The 19,718-nt window shown below is 40.8% G+C and overlaps 1 protein-coding gene across 8 annotated transcripts in view; it reads right to left on the bottom strand.

Annotated features, from left to right (window-relative positions):
- Window positions 1–4,079: 4,079 nt before the first annotated feature.
- LOC119893676 (CUGBP Elav-like family member 2) overlaps window positions 4,080–19,718 on the bottom strand; it is a 31,224-nt gene continuing 15,585 nt past the window's right edge. For 3 of the 8 annotated variants that reach the window (XM_038705984.1, XM_038705990.1, XM_038705989.1), the window contains exons 4-13: window positions 18,156–18,204; window positions 17,541–17,675; window positions 16,533–16,612; window positions 15,175–15,336; window positions 12,204–12,267; window positions 11,045–11,182; window positions 10,356–10,481; window positions 9,810–9,986; window positions 9,497–9,643; window positions 4,080–8,966 (exon numbers count right to left, since the gene is read on the bottom strand). In XM_038705984.1, coding sequence (XP_038561912.1) covers window positions 8,839–8,966; window positions 9,497–9,643; window positions 9,810–9,986; window positions 10,356–10,481; window positions 11,045–11,182; window positions 12,204–12,267; window positions 15,175–15,336; window positions 16,533–16,612; window positions 17,541–17,675; window positions 18,156–18,204 — 1,206 coding nt within the window. In that variant the 3' untranslated portion in view covers window positions 4,080–8,838. The remainder of the gene's footprint in view (window positions 8,967–9,496; window positions 9,644–9,809; window positions 9,987–10,355; window positions 10,482–11,044; window positions 11,183–12,203; window positions 12,268–15,174; window positions 15,337–16,532; window positions 16,613–17,540; window positions 17,676–18,155; window positions 18,205–19,718) is intronic. The other 5 variants (XM_038705985.1, XM_038705991.1, XR_005442836.1 and 2 more) reach the window with 4 other exon arrangements.

The following is a 19,718-nucleotide window of genomic DNA, read 5'->3' as shown; positions in this document are numbered from 1 at the left end:
CTCCAGTAGAATTACAAAGACCAGTCTATGTCAGTGTGCATTACAGTTTTCAGGAGGCTTGTTTTCATCTTGTTTTCAACATTTTCAATGCTAATTTCTGAGCTAAACATATTAAAACAATTGTTTTCCAAACAAGACTTTCAACCTGACATTTAAATGAAAGACATTCGTCTGTTAAATTACCCAAGTATATAAAAGAGGAAACTTAACTTAATTTGCCTTGCGCTGCTACAATTTGCCTGTGACTCAAGATGAGCCCTGTTCCTGTTTCCCGAGAACAGCATTGACTGTTATATCAGAATTGGAGGACAGCCTGAGTTCACACAGCTGAGAGCTTGGACTTAAAAATGGTAAATCCAGCTGTGTAAATGTCTTATTATTGGTAAGAGTACATGATCATGCATGAATGTGAAAATCAACATCAGGCACACCCTGACCAATCTTAGATAAATGATAACGAAAAGAAGTTCAAAACCTTGTATCTAAAACACTCGAAGAGAGACCGGTATCAAACCAGCGTGGTGCTTGTTCAGATAACCCAGTGCTCTGAAACCTATTTCCAATTCAGAATGTCCTAGTCCTTATCAATAAGATAAATCACAACATGGTTTATTATCAGGAGACTTAATGTTATCAGTCACGACCTGTACAGTTAGTCCAATTATACCAAATTGTTCTGCTCACCTGGTAGGCTTTCTAAAGTACATATATAGTAGGCATACAGTTATCCAAGGAAGGTTAAAATCAACTGGCAACTGGACTTGGTTGAAGATACAAGAAGACGTTTCATCCCTTTTTGTTTGTAGAGATTTGAAGCTAAAGTTGCACAGTAGACTGAGACAACATGTCTGGTTTACTGTAGGACCTCCACCACTGGGTGGAGATGTTTGACATCATATAGCATTTTGTAGAAGGAAAAGGTAAACTGTAAGAAGCATTTGGTCTCATAAAGTCATAAGGGTACTTTCCCTTGCTTTCAGAAATCTTAACTTGGGGTAGAGAAAATGTCAATTTGCTGTAACATGAAAGGATGAAAGCATATTTTCACCAACACCTCAATAAAAAATCATTACACAGCTCTTTAAATACCCAGGGTACATTCCTATACCCATACTATTGTATATGTTCCAATATGTAGTATGTCAAGTGCAGTATGCCAAAAATACCAGGATGTTCTACTGGATCCGGTCACATTTTGCAGTATAAAAGCCAGCAAGCTCTTGTGGCTTTTTTGCCCACAATCCTATGCACAACATGAGTATGAGCAAGAAGATCAAAGTTCAAGGCACAATGTTAGGATTAAGTAGTATGTTCCAACTGTATGCATACTGCATGCAACAGTGCGTGCTTTGTGAGGGCCGCTGCGTTATTTACTAAAACTAAAAAGTATGTACTTTGTAACGCAGCACCAGTCTGCGAAGTGCTCGGTCCATAGCTTATGATGGCTGGGGTAAAGACAGAGCTGCACACCATCTGCAGATTTACCTGGTACAATATACAGTATTATTTTCATGATTTCAAGAATTTGGTTTCCATTTTTCCCTGTCACATCTGTTGGTCCTTACCTCACACCTGAGAATAATGACATATGATATTTTTCATATTCTGTCTGGCTGCCACTTCTGGAGCCATTTTGTTGTTGGTATAGTCAGGGCCATTGTGTTTGAAGGCACAACATTTTTCAGCTTTCCAAAACATTGGTAAACATCAGGCTTCTAGGTACAACTACTATTTTAATGTACACTGCTCAAAAAAATAAAGGGAACACTTAAACAACACAATGTAACTCCAAGTCAATCACACTCCTGTGAAATCAAACTGTCCACTTAGGAAGCAACACTGATTGACAATCAATTTCACATGCTGTTGTGCAAATGGAATAGACAACAGGTGGAAATTATAGGTAATTAGCAAGACACCCCCAATAAAGGAGTGGTTCTACAGGTGGTGACCACAGACCACTTCTCAGTTCTTATGTTTCGGTCACTTTTGAATGCTGGCGGTGCTTTTACTCTAGTGGTAGCATGAGACGGAGTCTACAACCGACACAAGTGGCTCAGGTAGTGCAGCTCAACCAGGATGGCACATCAATGCGAGCTGTGGCAAGAAGGTTTGCTTTGTCTTTCAGCGTAGTGTCCAGAGCATGGAGGCGCTACCAGGAAACAGGCCAGTACATCAGGAGACGTGGAGGAGGCTGTAGGAGGGCAACAACCCAGCCTCTGCCTTTGTGCAAGGAGGAGCAGGAGGAGCACTGCCAGAGCCCTGCAAAATGACCTCCAGCAGGCCACAAATGTGCATGTGTCTGCTCAAACGGTCAGAAACAGACTCCACGAGGGTGGTATGAGGGCCCAACGTCCACAGGTGGGGGTTGTGCTTACAGCCCAACACCGTGCAGGACGTTTGGCATTTGCTAGAGAACACCAAGATTGGCAAATTCGCCACTGGCGCCCTGTGCTCTTCACAGATGAAAGCAGGTTCACACTGAGCACATGTGACAGATGTGACAGAGTCTGGAGACGCCGTGGAGAACGTTCTGCTGCCTGCAACATCCTCCAGCATGACCGGTTTGGCGGTGGGTCAGTAATGGTGTGGGGTGGTGTCTTTCTTTGGGGGGGCCGCACAGCCCTCCATGTGCTCGCCAGAGGTAGCTTGACTGCCATTAGGTACCGAGATGAGATCCTCAGACCCTTGCTATGCTAGACCTCATGTGGCTGGAGTGTGTCAGCAGTTCCTGCAAGAGGAAGGCATTGATGCTATGGACTGGCCCGCCCGTTCCCCAGACCTGAATCCAATTGAGCACATCTGGGACATCATGTCTCGCTCCATCCAGCAACGCCACGTTGCACCACAGACTGTCCAGGAGTTGGCGGATGCTTTAGTCCAGGTCTGGGAGGAGATCCCTCAGGAGAACATCCGCCACCTCATCAGGAGCATGCCCAGGCGTTGTAGGGAGGTCATACAGGCACATGGAGGCCACACACACTACTGAGCCTCATTTTGACTTGTGTTAAGGACATTACATCAAAGTTGGATCGGCCTGTAGTGTGGTTTTCCACTTTCATTTTGAGTGTGACTCCAAATCCAGATCTCCATGGGTTGATGGATTTGATTTCCATTGATAATTTTTGTGTGATTTTGTTGTCAGCACATTCAACTATATAAAGAAAGGAATATTTAATGAGATTATTTCATTTATTCAGATCTGGGATGTGTTATTTTAGTGTTCCCTTTATTTTTTTCAGCAGTGTATTCTCAATCCAACAAGGAAACTGTATAGTAAAAGAAGCAGAGATGCCAGTTTCTCCTCCCACAACAGTCATGTACAACAGACGCTGTAGTAGGGCACTCTGGGAAAATAACAGTCTCAAATAGCTGAGGCAGGTGATTAACCTAGAAAATGTAAACATTTTTACTTTAGAATAACCTCAAGACACACTGATTTCCGCAGTGACTAGACATTGACTTCAGTATGAGACAAGTGCATCCCTGCTGGTGTGGAAAACGCTGTCAGCAAATTAGTCTCTAAACATTTGGAAAATATGAAGATACTGTCTGGGGTGCAACTAATAATTATTTTCATTATCAATTAATCTGATGATTAATAGTCTGGTTTATAAAATGTCAGAAAATTCTTATAAATTGTCTTCACAATTTCCCAGAGCCCAAGCCAAGGTCTTCTATAACATACAAAAATGAGATATTCAGTTTCATCAAACTGATGTTCAATTCTGTCTGACTTATCATTTTCAGCTCTGACAGCATTAATCCACTATCATAATTGTTAGCGATCAATGGTCTTGATCAACTTAATCTTTTAACTACTACTAGAGTCTAAAATAACATGTCTTTCTACAGTTTAGCTATAGAGGCCTTTTTAATTAACATAAGAGACCCCAGCCCATTTAACACCAGGGAGTTAGATAAACCTGATTTCCACCCGTCTGTTACTGCTCAGAAAAAAGCAAAGAAGCACAACGAAGAGAAACAAGTTAGCGAGACATGACACACTGGGGGAGGGAGGGGTGGTTTGTAAAATGTCTTCACAACACTGGACAAGCACAACACACAAAGACACACAGTCCATATTAGGGGAAATGGTTTAATTTGGAGACAGAGGCAAAGAAACACACCACACATGAACAAACATTGACCAAAAAAAGAACACAGAGTCTTTCGGCTACACACGCCGCTATGGGAAAAACAGAAAACTCTACACAGGTAAAAAGCAAGGCTCAAACTAAACAGTTAACTCTTCAACTAAGACAATTATCCACACAAGTTGTCGAAATCCTGATGACCATTAAACTATGTGGACAGCACAAATACTAACATGAAACTTACCACGAGTTAGAGGATCCCAACCCCCCCGAAACTGAAACTGATTAACGGAGTGAAGAAACATGTAGAGATCGAAGTAAATTCAAAATCAGGCATCTTTTTAGAGACAAAAAACCAAAACAACAACAAAAAAAAAAAATTGCTTGACACCACCAAGAGGCCAAACTCAAGACCTGGTCAAGGCAAGGCCACATTGAGAGGCCAGACAATTTTTTTTCCCAATATAGATTTTTTTCCTTTAATTTCCAATATAAAAAGCTTCACTGGTACAAAATACATATGAACAACCAGTTGTAGAAATTGGAAAGCCTGTGTATGTCTTTTTTTCTCTTTTTCAAATCCCACCCAGTTTCAAAAAAATTGATTTTCACTGAACAGAAGAACTACTGTATGTATAATACAGATCACATCAAGATGCACCCACTTTGGCTTTCATCAAGACAAGATAAAACATCTATTAAATTATTGGTGGAACATGAACAAAGTCCTACCGATTATCAGACAAGAAAATAACACAAGATGTTTTTTTTTTCCTTCCTCCTCCTCCCTTCTTTTGGATCAAGACAATATCTATAGAGATGCAAAGCTACCACACTGTCAAAAAAAAAAAAAAATAGCACTTCAGAATATGAAAACAACACAAGAAAGTGATTGTTAAGAGCTTGATGAGATTTGTGATGGAAGCCCCTGAAGTGAGTCAAGTTCCTGTTGGGACCGCTGTGGACTGTACATTGTGCTTTTTTTTATTCATTCACAGTAACACTTCACCATACAACACATCGCCGCACATCTGCAATCATTTCAGTGTTTGACACACAATTCTATCATTTTAAGATCTTATCAACATGGCTCCCAATTTTGTTTACTTGAGTTTTAGCTTGTTTTATGACTTTTTTCAATTCCAAACAAAATTCCCTCAACACATTCGATCACCAATCGTGATTTGTATCGCAAAGTGTTACAGTACACGTGTTCACACTCACTAAGAAAGAGGTTTAACCTTCAAATGTATAGGGAAGTTTATTGTTTATCTACAATTTTTTAATCAACTGTTCAAATTGAGTACATCACAATACACATTTACCAATAACTCAACACACAGAGTGGGGGAGAGGATGAGGAGAAGGGGGACAAGAGCTTTCATGACACTGGCATAAATAGACAAAAAAGGCGAACTGCAGCAATCTCTAAACCAAGGCCTAATAAGGATGTGTAGGCAGTTTCTAGACGTATATATGGCACTTTGAATATTGTATTGCATTTGGATAGAAAAAACACACTGTAAAAAGCACATGCCCATATTAAAAAGTGAAATCAGTGGTACCTTGAAAATTTGGGGATTATAAGCGCACACACACACACACACACCCCCCATTCTGTAACAGTGATTAGCTCCCACAATTGTGCTTAACGTTTCCTTACAAAACTACAACACTTTCCCTCGAGCACGGTTTCTAATTTGGTACCCATTTATTTTATGTATTTAGGAATTTTTATGCATTTTGAGAAAGGAAGAAAATCCAAACCCAAAAAAAAAAAAAAAAAAAAAAAAAAGTCAAATGGTGACAACTGTGCATTTTGTATTGTAATCCTGTGTGAGTATCCACACAAAAAAGCCCCTGAGTTGACAACTCTTTAGCGCCATCAGGTACGCAGTTTTAGGTAACCCTTCTTTGGGGGGGGGGGGGGGGGGGGGGGGGGGAGTGGTTGTTATTTTACCAAGGTTGTCTCAACAACTTGTAGTACAAGACAAAATACCACCCCGGTAAAAAAAGTGTAAACTTTGTGCTGAAAAAATGGAATGTATTTATAAACCAACACTATTGTGGTGGATTTAGTAGTATTAATGTGCTGTGCATTGTGTACGACTAAAACATGATACTGGAAGTCACTTAAAAGAACGATCAGCAAAAAACAAGAAAAAAAAGCAAGTGTGTGTCTATAAAATGTGCAGAGACCCACAGGCCATGTGTTGTGTCCAAGTGATCTCTTCTTCAGGGGCTCCCACATTTGCAATCACAGAAAGTGTGTGTGTGTGTGTGTGTGTGTGTGTGTGTGTGTGTGTGTGTGTGTGTGTGTGTGTGTGTGTGTGTGTGTGTGTGTGTGTGTGTGTGTGTGTGTGTGTAAAGAAAACTAGGTAATATTACAGGACAAAAATGTGTGAATTCAAAAACAGTTTGACACATGGGCACTTTAACAAAATAAAAACAAGAAGACATTGTCTGGCATCTGTATGATTAACAGACATAGTAAATCCATCTTTCAACATGAGGCATCCAAACTAAACCAAAGTGAAACATCCATTAATTAAATTATTAATGAGAAATTCACAAAGTCAACAAGACGTACCGTGGAAGTTGAACACAAAATTTTTCTTCAAACGCAGGAGAAAAAGAAAGAAATCTACATATTGTGACTCTGGAAAAAAAAAAAAAAAATCTTTTCCCCCCAGAAGTTGAAATTACAAGTAATGCAGAGGATTTTTGACTTAAAGTGTTTAATTTTCTAGAAATTACCCGCAAATGGTCACGCTGATCAAACTGATTTTTAGTCCTCTTTAAAAATGTAGTACACTGAAGACCCCCCGACACAGATGACATTACAACATAATCTACAAAAAACCCAAAGTTTTGCCTGGGTTCTGTTAGTTAAACTTCTATAGATTCAATGGTATAAAATATAGGTAATCTAAGTGTGCATTTAAACCACAGATTGTCTATTTGTGAATCAGTTCTAAAAAAGTTGACTCATGTAGGTAGTCATTTCTCCAAACAGAGCAAATGTACCTTTTATTGTGCCATCAATAGTTCAAAAAAAAAAGTAAATACACTGAATATTTTTGTAAATGAAAAGGAAATATATTTTAAATAGCCTTGGTGTAAATCTTCACACTGCCGGCAAAATGTAGAGATCATTACAGAGCACTGAGAGGGGTTTAACTCGTCAGACTTTCAAAAAGGTGTTGAAAAGTGGTCTTTAGCATGTTTTTTTTTTTTTTGTTAAAGAAGCCAACATATTGCTAATGGCACCAAATAGCACAGCTGTGTGCCAATCCCTGTATTCAACTTTCAAGTGAACTTTACTGAGAGAGGTAAAAAGAAAGCAACATAAAAAAAACATTTCTAAAAATAAGAAATCCCACAGGTTTTTAAAACATTCGCAAAAAAACAAATTTTGCAAAAACAAAAAGTCTTAAATGAATTCAACGCAGGTAAGTTTTTCACATTGATTTGCTTGACCTCTCTCCCACCTGTCACATTTCTATACAGAAAAAAACAAACAAAGAAAAAAAAAAAAAAAGGATATACATGCAGAAAAATCAGGTTGAGCTAAGGTCAAGGGTCAGTGGGTGGCCAGGTATTGGTCAGGCGAGCTTAGAGAGACATCACAGACAATGGTGGGATGATGAGGCCAGGAGTTTGGCTTGGCTTTCAACATCATGAAGACATGCTAGGCTAATGATGAGCAAACAGGCATGGAGATTTGTTCTAAAAAAGGAACAAAAACACGAAAGGAAGAGATAGAGAGGGGAGAGAGAGAGAGAAGACAAAGAGGAGAGAAAAGAAAGTTAGGGGCACAGCACAAGAATCGTTTAGCCATGAGGCACAAAAAAACAACAAAAAAACAACACCAATCACCACATACAGTAAGGACAGAGTGGTAAACATCTCCCCCTCCCACCTCTTGCTCTCCTGACACACAAAAACAATACACAGATTTAAGGAAGTGACACCACTGGGACATATGCCAAAGACTCCAACATGCAAACTGTATACTTGGCACCCAAAGAGATCCATCTAGAGCCAATCCCTTGTGAGAGACTTGGAGGATGGATGGAATGACTGGAAGGGGTTGTTAATAGAGAAAAGAGAGGTAGCCTAGCTCAACATGGCTTAGATAATGACACGACAGAGAGAGAGGAGCGGGAGACAGAAAAGGGAGAGATATGGGGAGCAAAGATGAATGAAGAATTTAGAGTGCAAAAGATTTTCACATTGAGAATGACAAATGAAAGAGACAGACTACATGGAAAAAGCCAAACGCGTGTTGAAACTCTGGGTTTACGTGGCCTGGCTTCAGCCCTTCAACACAACAACTGATCCTTAGTCAACCTGTCTAGCTTGACCTGAAGGCAATGAAATGGCATGGAAACACACCTGATGCTCTCCACTAATTACAGTGACACAAAATACCTCCAGCGAACACTGACTCCAGTGATAATCATAAATAATCATATACATTAAAATATTTAATCCGACTGAAATCACATTATAAAACCTCAGGAATGAAATACAGTAAAATGTGGAAAGATCATTGCAAACCATGTTTTTTTTTTTGTTTGGTTTTTTTTTTTTAGGAATAGAGTGAGTCTCCCTCCTGTGGTGGGCTCCTTTCCCCATGTCCCACTGAGTCTCTGCTGTGGTGACCTTGGCTGGAGGGTGAACTTACCCTAGCAGTGCTAGCATTAGAGCTGGGGAGGGGGGGGGCCCGGGGCTAGGATCAGTAGGGTTTGCTGTCGTTCTTGGAGCGCTTCAGCTGAACCTTCAGCCTCTTCATTCCAATCTGGAAACCATTCATGGCCTGAATGGCAGCTTGCGCAGACACAGGATTGTCATAGCTGACGAACCCTGAGAACAAAATGGTGGACGACACGTTACATACATTTAACTAACAATATTTTAAGCCGTCTCACTTGCTCAATAGTAAATAAAATAATGATACCTAAGTTTTTTTTTTGAAAAGCTGTTCATCCATCAAGTAAAAAATATTGACACAATTTCAAGTTGCAGTATTGCACTTATTTTAAATTAAATGGATTCAAAAATAAAAACATTTACAGTTTAAACAATAAGGAAAACAATCCTTTAATCTCGTTTAACAAAAATACAATATATAGTTTTGTTCGAATGAATTTAAAAACAGAAAATATTTGTGTCAACATACATGTTTTTTCCTAATACACAGTATGTGCAGAGAAAATGAATTTGTGCGTGGCTGTTGCTTAACATCAATATTGGTTCAGCTTTATTTCAATGGGAGGCCAGGGTGTAACTAAGGAATAATGATATCTTAATATCCACAACACAACGTAGCAGTTTGGAAAGGGATATCAATTCTAATAAAGAGGGCTTCAGGCCAGTGGTGCCAACTCACTTACCAAAGCACTTGCTCAGATTGGTCTGTTTGTCAATGAAGACTTTGGCAGAGACCACATTTCCAAAAGGCATGAACATCTGCAGAAGATCCTGGTCCCCAAACTCCTGGGGCAGGTGGTAGATGAACAGGTTGGCGCCCTCTGGCCCTACTCCATTTGGTAAGAAAACCAGACACTCAAGTTAGATACAAACTGAGGCACAATCAAATAAATCTTATTTAGAAAACAGATGAAAATCATGTTAATTAAATAATGTGAAAACAAACTGATCAAAGTGATGTCAGAATGTACTGTTGCGGGCCGAGGATCTGCTCACCTTCCTTCTGACTGCCAGCAATGCTCTGCTGAAGGAGAGACTGGCCGTAGAGGGAGGGCAGGGCGGAGGCTGTGTACTGCTGCATCCCTGAGTAGGCCTGGGTCAGAGCATCCATGGAGCTGGCTGCTGACCCATTGGCCATGGAGGCTCCCAGGCCTCCATTCATCGTCCCCATACCTGTTAAAAACAGAAAAGGTTAAATGTTTTTGGCCACCAGGGGGCAGAAAAACAAACTTTTATAAACAGGATTTCTCTTGGCAGGTTACACTCCTTGGCCATTTTATTAGGTACACAGATACAATCTGCAATGCAAACCACTACAGCTCTGCCACATTTTCTACCTTGTATGAAGCTTATAATGGCCAGTTTTTGTTAAAACCTTCCGTGAGGTCATAGATAGTGGTGGTGTTACTAGGATTACATTACAGTGAAATGGGTTTCTAATTGCAACATTGAAGAAGTTGCCTTAAGCTTATCTTGAGTGTTCAACTATTAGCAACTAGGTGATTTAGCTTTTATCCAGCTATTCAAAAAGGACATTCTTACCACCAACACTGCTGGTGAGAGCATTGAGATTGAGGCCCATAGAGGTCCCAGTGAGACCCTGCAGGGTGCCCAGAGATGCCAAAGTGCTCATGGCAGCACCCGCGCTGGACCCTGCTGTTGAACCGGCTGTTTGAGGACAGAATTTAAAAAAAGGACATATGGGTTACCACAGGGGTGACTTGCTCATGTCCAAAACACTACACATCACTCTAAACGTCTAGCATCTTTACCGCAAATTGTTATGGTTATGAGGGGATGACACAGCAGTAAGGGGGCAGTTAAAAATCTGTGTTAACGAGAAGAGGTCATTACCGCAGCAGTAATATGCTAAACTTGGACAGATGGAGCCAATGTATATTTACACAGATTAAATGAAAATGGGGCTCTCATAAAATTTTATATGTGGGTGATTAAATCCCATAAAATAAATGAGGGATGGCTGAGGGCCGTTAGGCAAATAGTGTACGAGGGAGGTTTGCAGAGCATTTAGTAGGTACCATTACAGCAGCAGGAGGGTTAACTCCTGAACATATACATTTATCTCAAGAGGTGAGGAAGTTTTATTTAGACCAAACAAGGTCAAAAACTCAAGAAAGCAAAACACATCCATAAACAAGTGGAACTGCCATTGGCTCGCACTGGGTGCTCAATACTGTGTCAGTACATGCACACACTGCAAGTTTAATTACCTGAACTAGCCAGGGCTCCCAGGGCTCCACTGCTTGCAGACAGGGCGCTGGTGGAAGTCGGGCTGCCAGAACTCTGAGCTGCAGCTGCAGCAGCAGCTAATGTGGCCAAGTTCTGCAGCTGAAGGGGATTCACACCTGCTGAGAGAACAAAGACACAGAGGTGATAATCAAAGACTTTCCAAATGTATGCTCAAGTTCTTGCAAACAAATGCTTTTCCAATACGTCTGAGAGGGCAAACCTGTCCAGGACGCAAATACAGAAGCTTGACAAGTTTTTGGGACTATGCAATCAATTTAAAAACATGTTCTCTCTCAGCTTTCTCTATAATCATACAGCCTCGATGCAAATTAGTGTACTTGCAAACAACTTCACTGCTTTCTATTCACCCTTACTAATCCTTAGAAAGTTATCTTTCATCATCTTTATTTGTCTGAAGCATTGTTTTGTTTACTAATCATATTTCACACATTTCATTTGGTCATTTTGCTTAGATTTTTTTTTTGTTCAATAAAGCCATAGTGTTGTGTTTCACATTGGTTTGAGGGTTGTATTAGTTGAGAGTACTTAATTCAAATGGGAAAAATGCAGTATTGGTTTTCATATTAGACATGAAATTATTATTATTTCAACATACAAAACCAGTCCTACTATATTTGCTGTGTGCTCCATTTGTTGCTTTAAACATAGAGCATTTTTCCTCACAAGTCTATAGCTTTTAATTTTTACCAAGTCATGGTTATGTATTATGTGTGCAGTCTGGCTCACAGGAAGTAGGGCTTGGTATAAGCCTGCCATTGACTATTTCAGTTCACTAATTCTCCTCCCCTTCCACGATCTTTTCACAGTATTTCGCAAGAGCCCAGTTGCTGCTCCCTAGGTTTAGTGCCACCCAAGACGATCGTGACTGATTTAAAGAAATACAAACAAGTCAGCCAGACCTTATAGTGCTAAAAAAAAAGGTGTGGAGATGCAAGACTAGCACAGGTCTCGCTGATTATTAATGCGCCACTGATCTGAAGGAGTAATGTGATTTACTGCCGTGAAAATAAGTGGGAGTAGCGCGAGTTACAAGGCTGGTGACATGAAAATTCTTGGCTCGTTCATCTATAGAGGATGACTTAAGGCCAGTGGTTTCAACATCTGAAGGAGTGAACTCACCTCCTAGCCTTTGAATGCTGTTGAAACTGCCTTGGTTACTTGTAGATGTGGCCTGCTGGAGCAACTGTTGAGGACAAAGAAAAAAAGATTTAATTTCAGAATCAAATGGAGGGACACATAATTAATTCTTAAATTATCAACAGTATAATCGCAAATGGTTGTCTTGTTGAATTTCACAACACGTTGACAACTGACAGTGTTGCCATTATACTGTAAACATGAGAACAGTCTGGATGCTGTGATCTTGGCTTTCATAAACTCACCCTTTAACGTGATGCTTTGTTCTGTTTATTTGTTTATTGGGGAAAAGAATTTTAGTGATTTAGGCTCCATTTACACTTGTCATTTCAAGCACATTCAGTATATATTATATATAAACCACATTTATGAATCTCCGTTGGCCAGATCACAAATCTGATTACAACCAGCCTGTTTTACCGAGCTACATGCAAATGACAGTTCACCCTCCTCCAAGAACAACTTGCAATTCACTTCCATTAATAACAGTTAAGCCAGCGTTAATGAATGAATCGTATCTATGAAATACGAGTGTATCATCTTCACGGCTCTAACTCACACCGATCCCTCACCCACATTTGATCGTGTGCATATAAATTGCTGGAGCAGATTTTCCTGCTTGCTTTAATGGAGAGAGAACAATTGATAATTTCAGTGTAATTTTAGTATAACTTCTGCTGCCATTATCACATGGACAGACCATCGATGTAGAAGAAAATCAGATAGTGAGTGGCTACAGACTTACTGACTTTGTCTTTGAGGTAAAGATTATGTATGGGTCACCTCCTACAGAGGTGGTTTGAGCAATCAGATTTCACTTCCTCTTGAATGCTTCTTGGATACATTCACACAGCTTTCTTGAGATCAGATAACTATCCAATCCACATCAAGTGACAAAGTGTAAATGGGGTCTAGGTTTAAGGTGTAGCAACAACGCAGGAGCAAGGTTTGTACAGAAAATCTACATCTTAACAAATGTCATGTTTTTTATTGCCTCTATTTCCATTTATTCACAATGTATGTGATATTTGGGTGGAACAGCAGTTCAAATCAGGTTTTACCACTTAATGTGCATGCAATAGCCTCAAAAGCTGTAGTATCCTGCAAGAAACACAAATGGCACAGCTGTTCATGTTAGGTCCCCTTTTAAGTCACATGCTCATGGGCTTAGAATCAGGGGAGGCATAAGTCACATGTAACTCATGAACGACTGAGTAAAGGTATTCCCATTTTGAGCCAAAGACAATAAGTTTACTGTGCATTATTTCAAATTATATTAAAACCCAAAAATTCTGCACCATCACACTGTATATGTATTAGGCCTTGTTGAAGTAATCTTTTTAAAACTTTAAAATAATTCCAACAAATGATCCAAACGTTTGAAGCAGGGTCCAAAATTTGTATTCACCACTCGTTTTAAAAAAAGTACTTTGTGAATAAAATAAATTAAGGTGACCGGGTTGTTGAAATATACGTACTTCATTACAAACCCTCATCACTACAAAACACAAGTTGAATGACCAAATTTTGCTTTGCATTGACTCTGCACAGTAGTGGTAGCATGTAACGTATGACCGTCAATTATTGAATCGTATTTCCTTGATTGACCTGGACTGTCCACTGTCATTACGGTTATCTTGCTAGCTCAGTGTTTCCACTGCTAATTTATCTGTGGTATACACCACACAACTCTGCTTTGACAAAAGTAGCAGGACGCTGTAGTAACGCTACATGAAAAGCGACATTTCTCTTCTGTGACAGTGAGCACAACTTTCAGTGACTTTTATGCTTAAATAGCCATGTTATGGCTGACTAAAGTAACTTAACTGTCCCTTACAGCATACACTTTTCTGTGACTGCAACATCATGCTGGTACTCCTTTTACACACTGGGAGAGACTTGCTTCCCACAACAGGTCTGTTAGCCTGCGTAACTCACAAAACAGGATCACCTCAAAATATAGTTCAATACAACATATCCCTCTGAAGAATCCTGCCTGTGTGTTCATACATGAACCTAAACACATAATATAACCAGCAATACTCAAACTAGATCCTCAAAAAAATAAGACCTATAATCAAGACCTCTGCTATCTGACTCCACCTACACAATTTATTGCAAACATTGTATTTCTAACATGGTTGATGTATTGCTGTGTATATGTATTCCTTCATATTGTCTGGTAGTAGGGATTTAACGGTAAACCATGGTAAAATTCCCTCCGGTTATTATTACCATATACATTTTAATTACCATGATAACTGGGTACGGTTAACCGCGCGGTTATAATCTCAAACTAAACTGAAGCTGTCAGTGTTGCTGCTCTTGTAAAAACGCTACACGTTGTTCCGTTTCTGTGTGCGTCCTGTGTCGGCAGAGTATATTCGTCCACTGCACATGATAACATGTTACGCAGTTCAGTCAACCAACCAGCATATCTAGAAATACTCTCAGACTCCTCTGTATTTATGTCAGTTTTTGGGCTCATTGCAGTAACTATCACTGTCTTCTAAAGACTTATTTGTTTTCATGTAATTTTGCACAGGGTCATTGTATTACCTATAAAATATTGATAATGCACACTTAGATGATTTTCATATGTTTACAAAAGGTATTTGATGTTATTTTATTTTTTATGCAAACAAAATGGCAATTGTATGTAAAAAAACCTTTCAGTTTTCAGTGTGTTTCAGTACATTTTAATTTTTTTTGGCACAGTTTCACAATACCGTGATAATACTGATAACCGTGATCATTTTGGTCATTATAATCGTGATATGAAATTTTCATACCGTTTCATCCCTTTCTGGTAGTCTGTTTTTTATTTTATTTTGATAGTTGCACTTTGCAAGTCAAGGGGACCTCAAAGTCAACATATGGCTAAACTGTGAATACATTTTGTAGAAACTAAAACTGTGCCGTGATAATACATGAGTAATTGTGCAACACTTACAGCCAGGTACTGCGGCGTGAGGGTCCCCAGGCCGGCCAAGTTTCCCCAGGTGGAGGCGCTGTTGAGCTGCTGAATCTGCTGAACAAGCTGCTGCTGCAGGCGCCGCTGCTCCTTATCTCTCTGTGTGTCAGCAAACTTCACCACCAAAGGTGAGGAACAGCCCTGAAGCAGCGAAGGGGTCAAAAACGTTAGACCAATTCAGGAGCAGACCAAGGAACTCACAGTTCATTTCCCAATGCAAGGATACAGTCATTGCAAGGATTTTATTTATTTTTAAGGGGGGTGTATCATCTATGCCTCAAGACAGTTTTTTTAATGTCTGTTGCATTCATACCAAAGCTAACACACAGAGGACATCTGCCATGCATAGCTTTGCCACATTCCAATAGGGGCACCAGACAATACTGCAGACAGTGAACATTTTAGCACTATGAGCAGCTGACTCCACAGACAAGCAGACAATAGATGGAGACACTTAAAAACAGACATTCAAACGAGGATATGTTGGCAGACATTAACAAGAAAAATGCAATACAATATACACAATCTAACAAACAGTCACACACTGATCAGACAGACGCATGAACATGAGGCATGCGGTGCAAAAGTATTTTGAAAGTTGAGAGCCATACAGGGACCAGGCTGGACAAGGAAACTGAGTTTGGCACTAGCGGCACCTCCCACAGCAGCTGAGAATTGGGAAGGTTATGATTTGGGGGGTAATAGGTGGCACCACCACTGGGGCATGTGTTTAATCTGGTAGGAGTAGTGTTACGTTTGGTTGGGCTCCTAATTAGACTTGGTCTGATGCTTCACTGGGGAGCCTCTGACCTGCTAACTGTCAAATTACTGCTGCTCCACTTCCACAAAGACACCATTGGCTACACAATGACATGGACCCAGTTTTTGAAGAAATCTAACAGGATAGCTGCTCCAGTGTAGGTTAATTCTTTGTTAACATATATTTGACGGTGTGGGCTCTTTTCCCTGTGGTCCAAAATAAAGATTGATTATGGCAGACTGTGATGGCTCGGCTCTGACATCATATAAGAATCAATAAATGAGATGCATTTTAGTTCATCCCAAAATTAGAGATGACAGCTATTCTTGTTGTGTCCTGTTAGCTCCGGATTTAGTAGCTATGTGAGAGGCAATGTTTCAAGTTTTATTCAATTATTTTGCAGACGACAATGTAATTTTGTAATTAGCAAGAGTGGTTTTGGAAATGACTCATGCTCTGTGATGAATGGACGCCATCTGCTCGGACAGGTTCTTCGTCTTTCCAACACAAGAGGGCAGCAGAATGTATGAGGTGGGCAAGGGGGGAAATGAGAAATAGGTGCTAAGGGGTACAGTACCTCCATAGTCTGAGAGTGATGCATGGTTTTGATTGCATTCTGTGCCATTGCCCTGGTAGCAAATGTGACAAACGCACAGCCTGTAGGGGGGGAACAATAGGAGGGGAGGGGGGAGGGGAGGAGGGGAAGGGGGGTGGGGGACAAGAAGAAACAAAACAAGACAAAAGGTTTGGACAACTCGTTATGAACCCCAAAAAAAACCACATTACAGTACAGAGAATGGCAACTTCCAAGCACACAGAACCACCCTCACTGGTTAGCACACGGAGAAAGAAACACAACAAGAACAGTAACACGTGTCACATGAGCACAGTGATCGACGGATTAAATTGCCCCCCGAAGAGGCTTGATTATGTGGTGTCATGGTGAAACAGTCCACGTAATTATATATACACATAATGTACACATAAATACACACTGAAAGGCTTTGATTTGCTAAAATATGTCCGCAAACCTAAAAAAGGGTATTAAGGGCCGACTTCAAATTTTGGTTATGCGTAGATTTACTAGAAAAAGAGCAGAAATTCATGGCCAACTGTCTCTACTATGAGGTTTTATCGCATATATCAACTCGAGAGCCTCGTGCTGCCTGCTATCGGGGGCTTTATGCAGTAGGGAGATATGTAGAGATGCGTCGACAAGCTAATTCCAGCCTTTGTAGAGTGTGATGAAGGAGGTGGTAGAGGAGGAGCTGAGCCGCCTGCCAGCTGAGCCCACGAACACCAGCAGCCAGCGGTTGCCAAGGCGACGGGCCATTGTGCCGGACAGCGAGTGCCGTGGCCCTTCACTGCGAGATGTGGAGGCTGAGCGTAACCGTGATGGGAGGATAGACTACAGGGATGGAATTGGTACCCATGTAGGTGAATAGCACTTGATTTGGGGGTGGAGGGGTTGAAATGAAGTAAGGAGGGGCTTGTATAAATACTTGATGAGAATATGTAATTGGCTACGCTGTAGATGGCGGCTGTGAGGCCAAGAACACTGTGCCTATACTGAAAGCACACCTACCTCTGCTCTGACCATCTGGTCCACGGAGAATTCGGCACTCTTCAATCTGTCCGAAAGAGGAGAACATCATTCTGATCTCGTTCTCTCCATATTTCTTTGAAACCATTCCAATGAAGAGTTTTCTGTCTTCTACCGCTGCAGAAGGATGGAAAGAGAACAGCTATTCAGTAAAAATCCAAACAATTATGGAGCAATAGAAGAGGCTGTGACATCAGGCGCTAAATCATGCGCCTCTTTTTTGGTGCAAGCCCTCTCCTTGTCAGGCTGCCCCATTTTCTGCCTTTTCTACAAATCTCTGCAACCTGCAGCTTTGTTTTCCCTCAGTGTCTACTTCTCTACTGCTCTACTATTCTCCTATTGGTGCTTTTTGAAGCCCTTCATCCTCTTGACCCCTGATACTATAAAGAAATATTGTATTGCTGCACATTCCTTGAAATAGGTCATTCCCATGCCATCATTTGAGACAATCCAGCCCCCACCTTCTTTTAAAATCTCACACGCCATTTGTCTTGGCTAAATCTAAGCCTTCTATGGCTTTTCTTCAACAGATATCATCTCTATAGCGACTTTGCCAGCCCCCTGGCTGCTGCCTGCATGTCACATGAATCAACTTACCACTTGTTTTCTCACTGTCAGCAGGTTTCATCTGGATAGGATGATGCATCTGGAAAAAAATAAAATAAAAATGGGATAGAGAAATGGTTAACACTGGACCTGTCACCATTACACTATGCAGGTGCTTGGCCTCCTTACCTCGACATTTTATTCCTCCCCCAAGCATTTCTCACCACCACTCTAAGACCATCATCCCTCACCACTGCCAGATTCATGAGGGGATCAAATTCTCCTGTATCCTATTTCACTTCTTGCACACTGGTGATTGAACTTCCCTCAACATCCCTCATCTTCTATAGAACAACTTTAAAGAGATGGTTAACAAGCAAGCCAGTTCTGTATTACATCACACGGGGAAGGCGCAGCTAATCTGAGCTGTGAAAAATCTAATTTGAGTTATCTAAACATCTGTGAACATGACACGCTTTCTCAAGCTGCGTTCATTCTGCGAGAAAGCCTATTCAGAACAACTGCTATAGGATCTGTCATGTCATTTAATAAACACTTTCGTCCAAGGCAAATCACAGAACTTCAAGTGAATATATTTTTAGCACATCTACCTGCCATGCAGCCTGAAAGAGAGGACATAAATCTAGCCGTGAGATGCCGGAGCAGGTTGTACTTATGAAAAGTGGTGGGTTTGTTTTTGACAAGCACAAAAGAGAAGCAGACAGATGGCCTGCTCAGTATGGGCACTGGCTAGCATCACTGACCGAGGAGAGTGAGGCACAGAAGGGAGAGACAACAGGAACAGGGAAACAAGCTTTTCCACTGTCACGCAAACCAAACTCAAGTCACTTGCAGTCAATGCCAGTAACAGTGGGACCGGTTATTGGGATTTGAGAGCTAAGCTGATAGACCACACTTTATTTGAAATGTCTGGCTGATTGATAGCTCTCTCCAGTGAAGAAAGCTATGCCTGTATACTCAGCCTCCTACACTCATTTATCAACCCAGTTCAATATTTACCCGTTACCTCACTGACAGTGGCTCCGTTTCCAATAGACTGGGGTATTGATTTAATCGACGGCTGGAGTTGTTTGGTATAGATTTAATTGACTGGAAGGAGTGCAATTCAGAACGATGTATTGGCAGCAGGGCAGACTTGTAGAGGTTTAACAAGCTATTGCGCTTATTCCAGTTGACTGGCCTTTAATCTCCAAATAAATCAGGTAAGGAATTAAGAAACCATACTTGCTCTCACCAGGCTTCATTGTTAAAAAAAACTACAACTTGCTTGACTGCTTTTATAACTCCAACTTTGAGAAATAAAAATGTAGATGTGCATCAATGATTCATGAAGACAAGCATTAATAATTTGTTCCACTTTATGGCGATCAGGTCCTGTGCCCCAATGAATAACCTGCTGCCTGGTCAAGCAAACTATACCTGATACCTACATGTGTGTGTTGGGTCGGTTCGCTTAACAGTTCAGTGTGTTGAGGTTCAGAGCAGTCTTTGGTGAGGTGTTAGTGCATAGTGGGGGCAGAGATATTTCTCAGGGCAGACAGGCGCTCAGTGAGCCGAGAGCTCATTATCGGCCAGCACACAGCTCACAGCCTG

The sequence above is a fragment of the Micropterus salmoides genome, unplaced genomic scaffold (genome assembly GCF_014851395.1).
Source record: "Micropterus salmoides isolate LMB-PRFRI ecotype aquatic unplaced genomic scaffold, ASM1485139v1 Ms_hic_scaffold_8, whole genome shotgun sequence".
Taxonomy (NCBI): domain Eukaryota; kingdom Metazoa; phylum Chordata; class Actinopteri; order Centrarchiformes; family Centrarchidae; genus Micropterus; species Micropterus salmoides.
The sequence above is the reverse complement of the archived record's forward strand: the minus strand, read 5'-3'. Positions and strand labels throughout refer to the sequence as shown.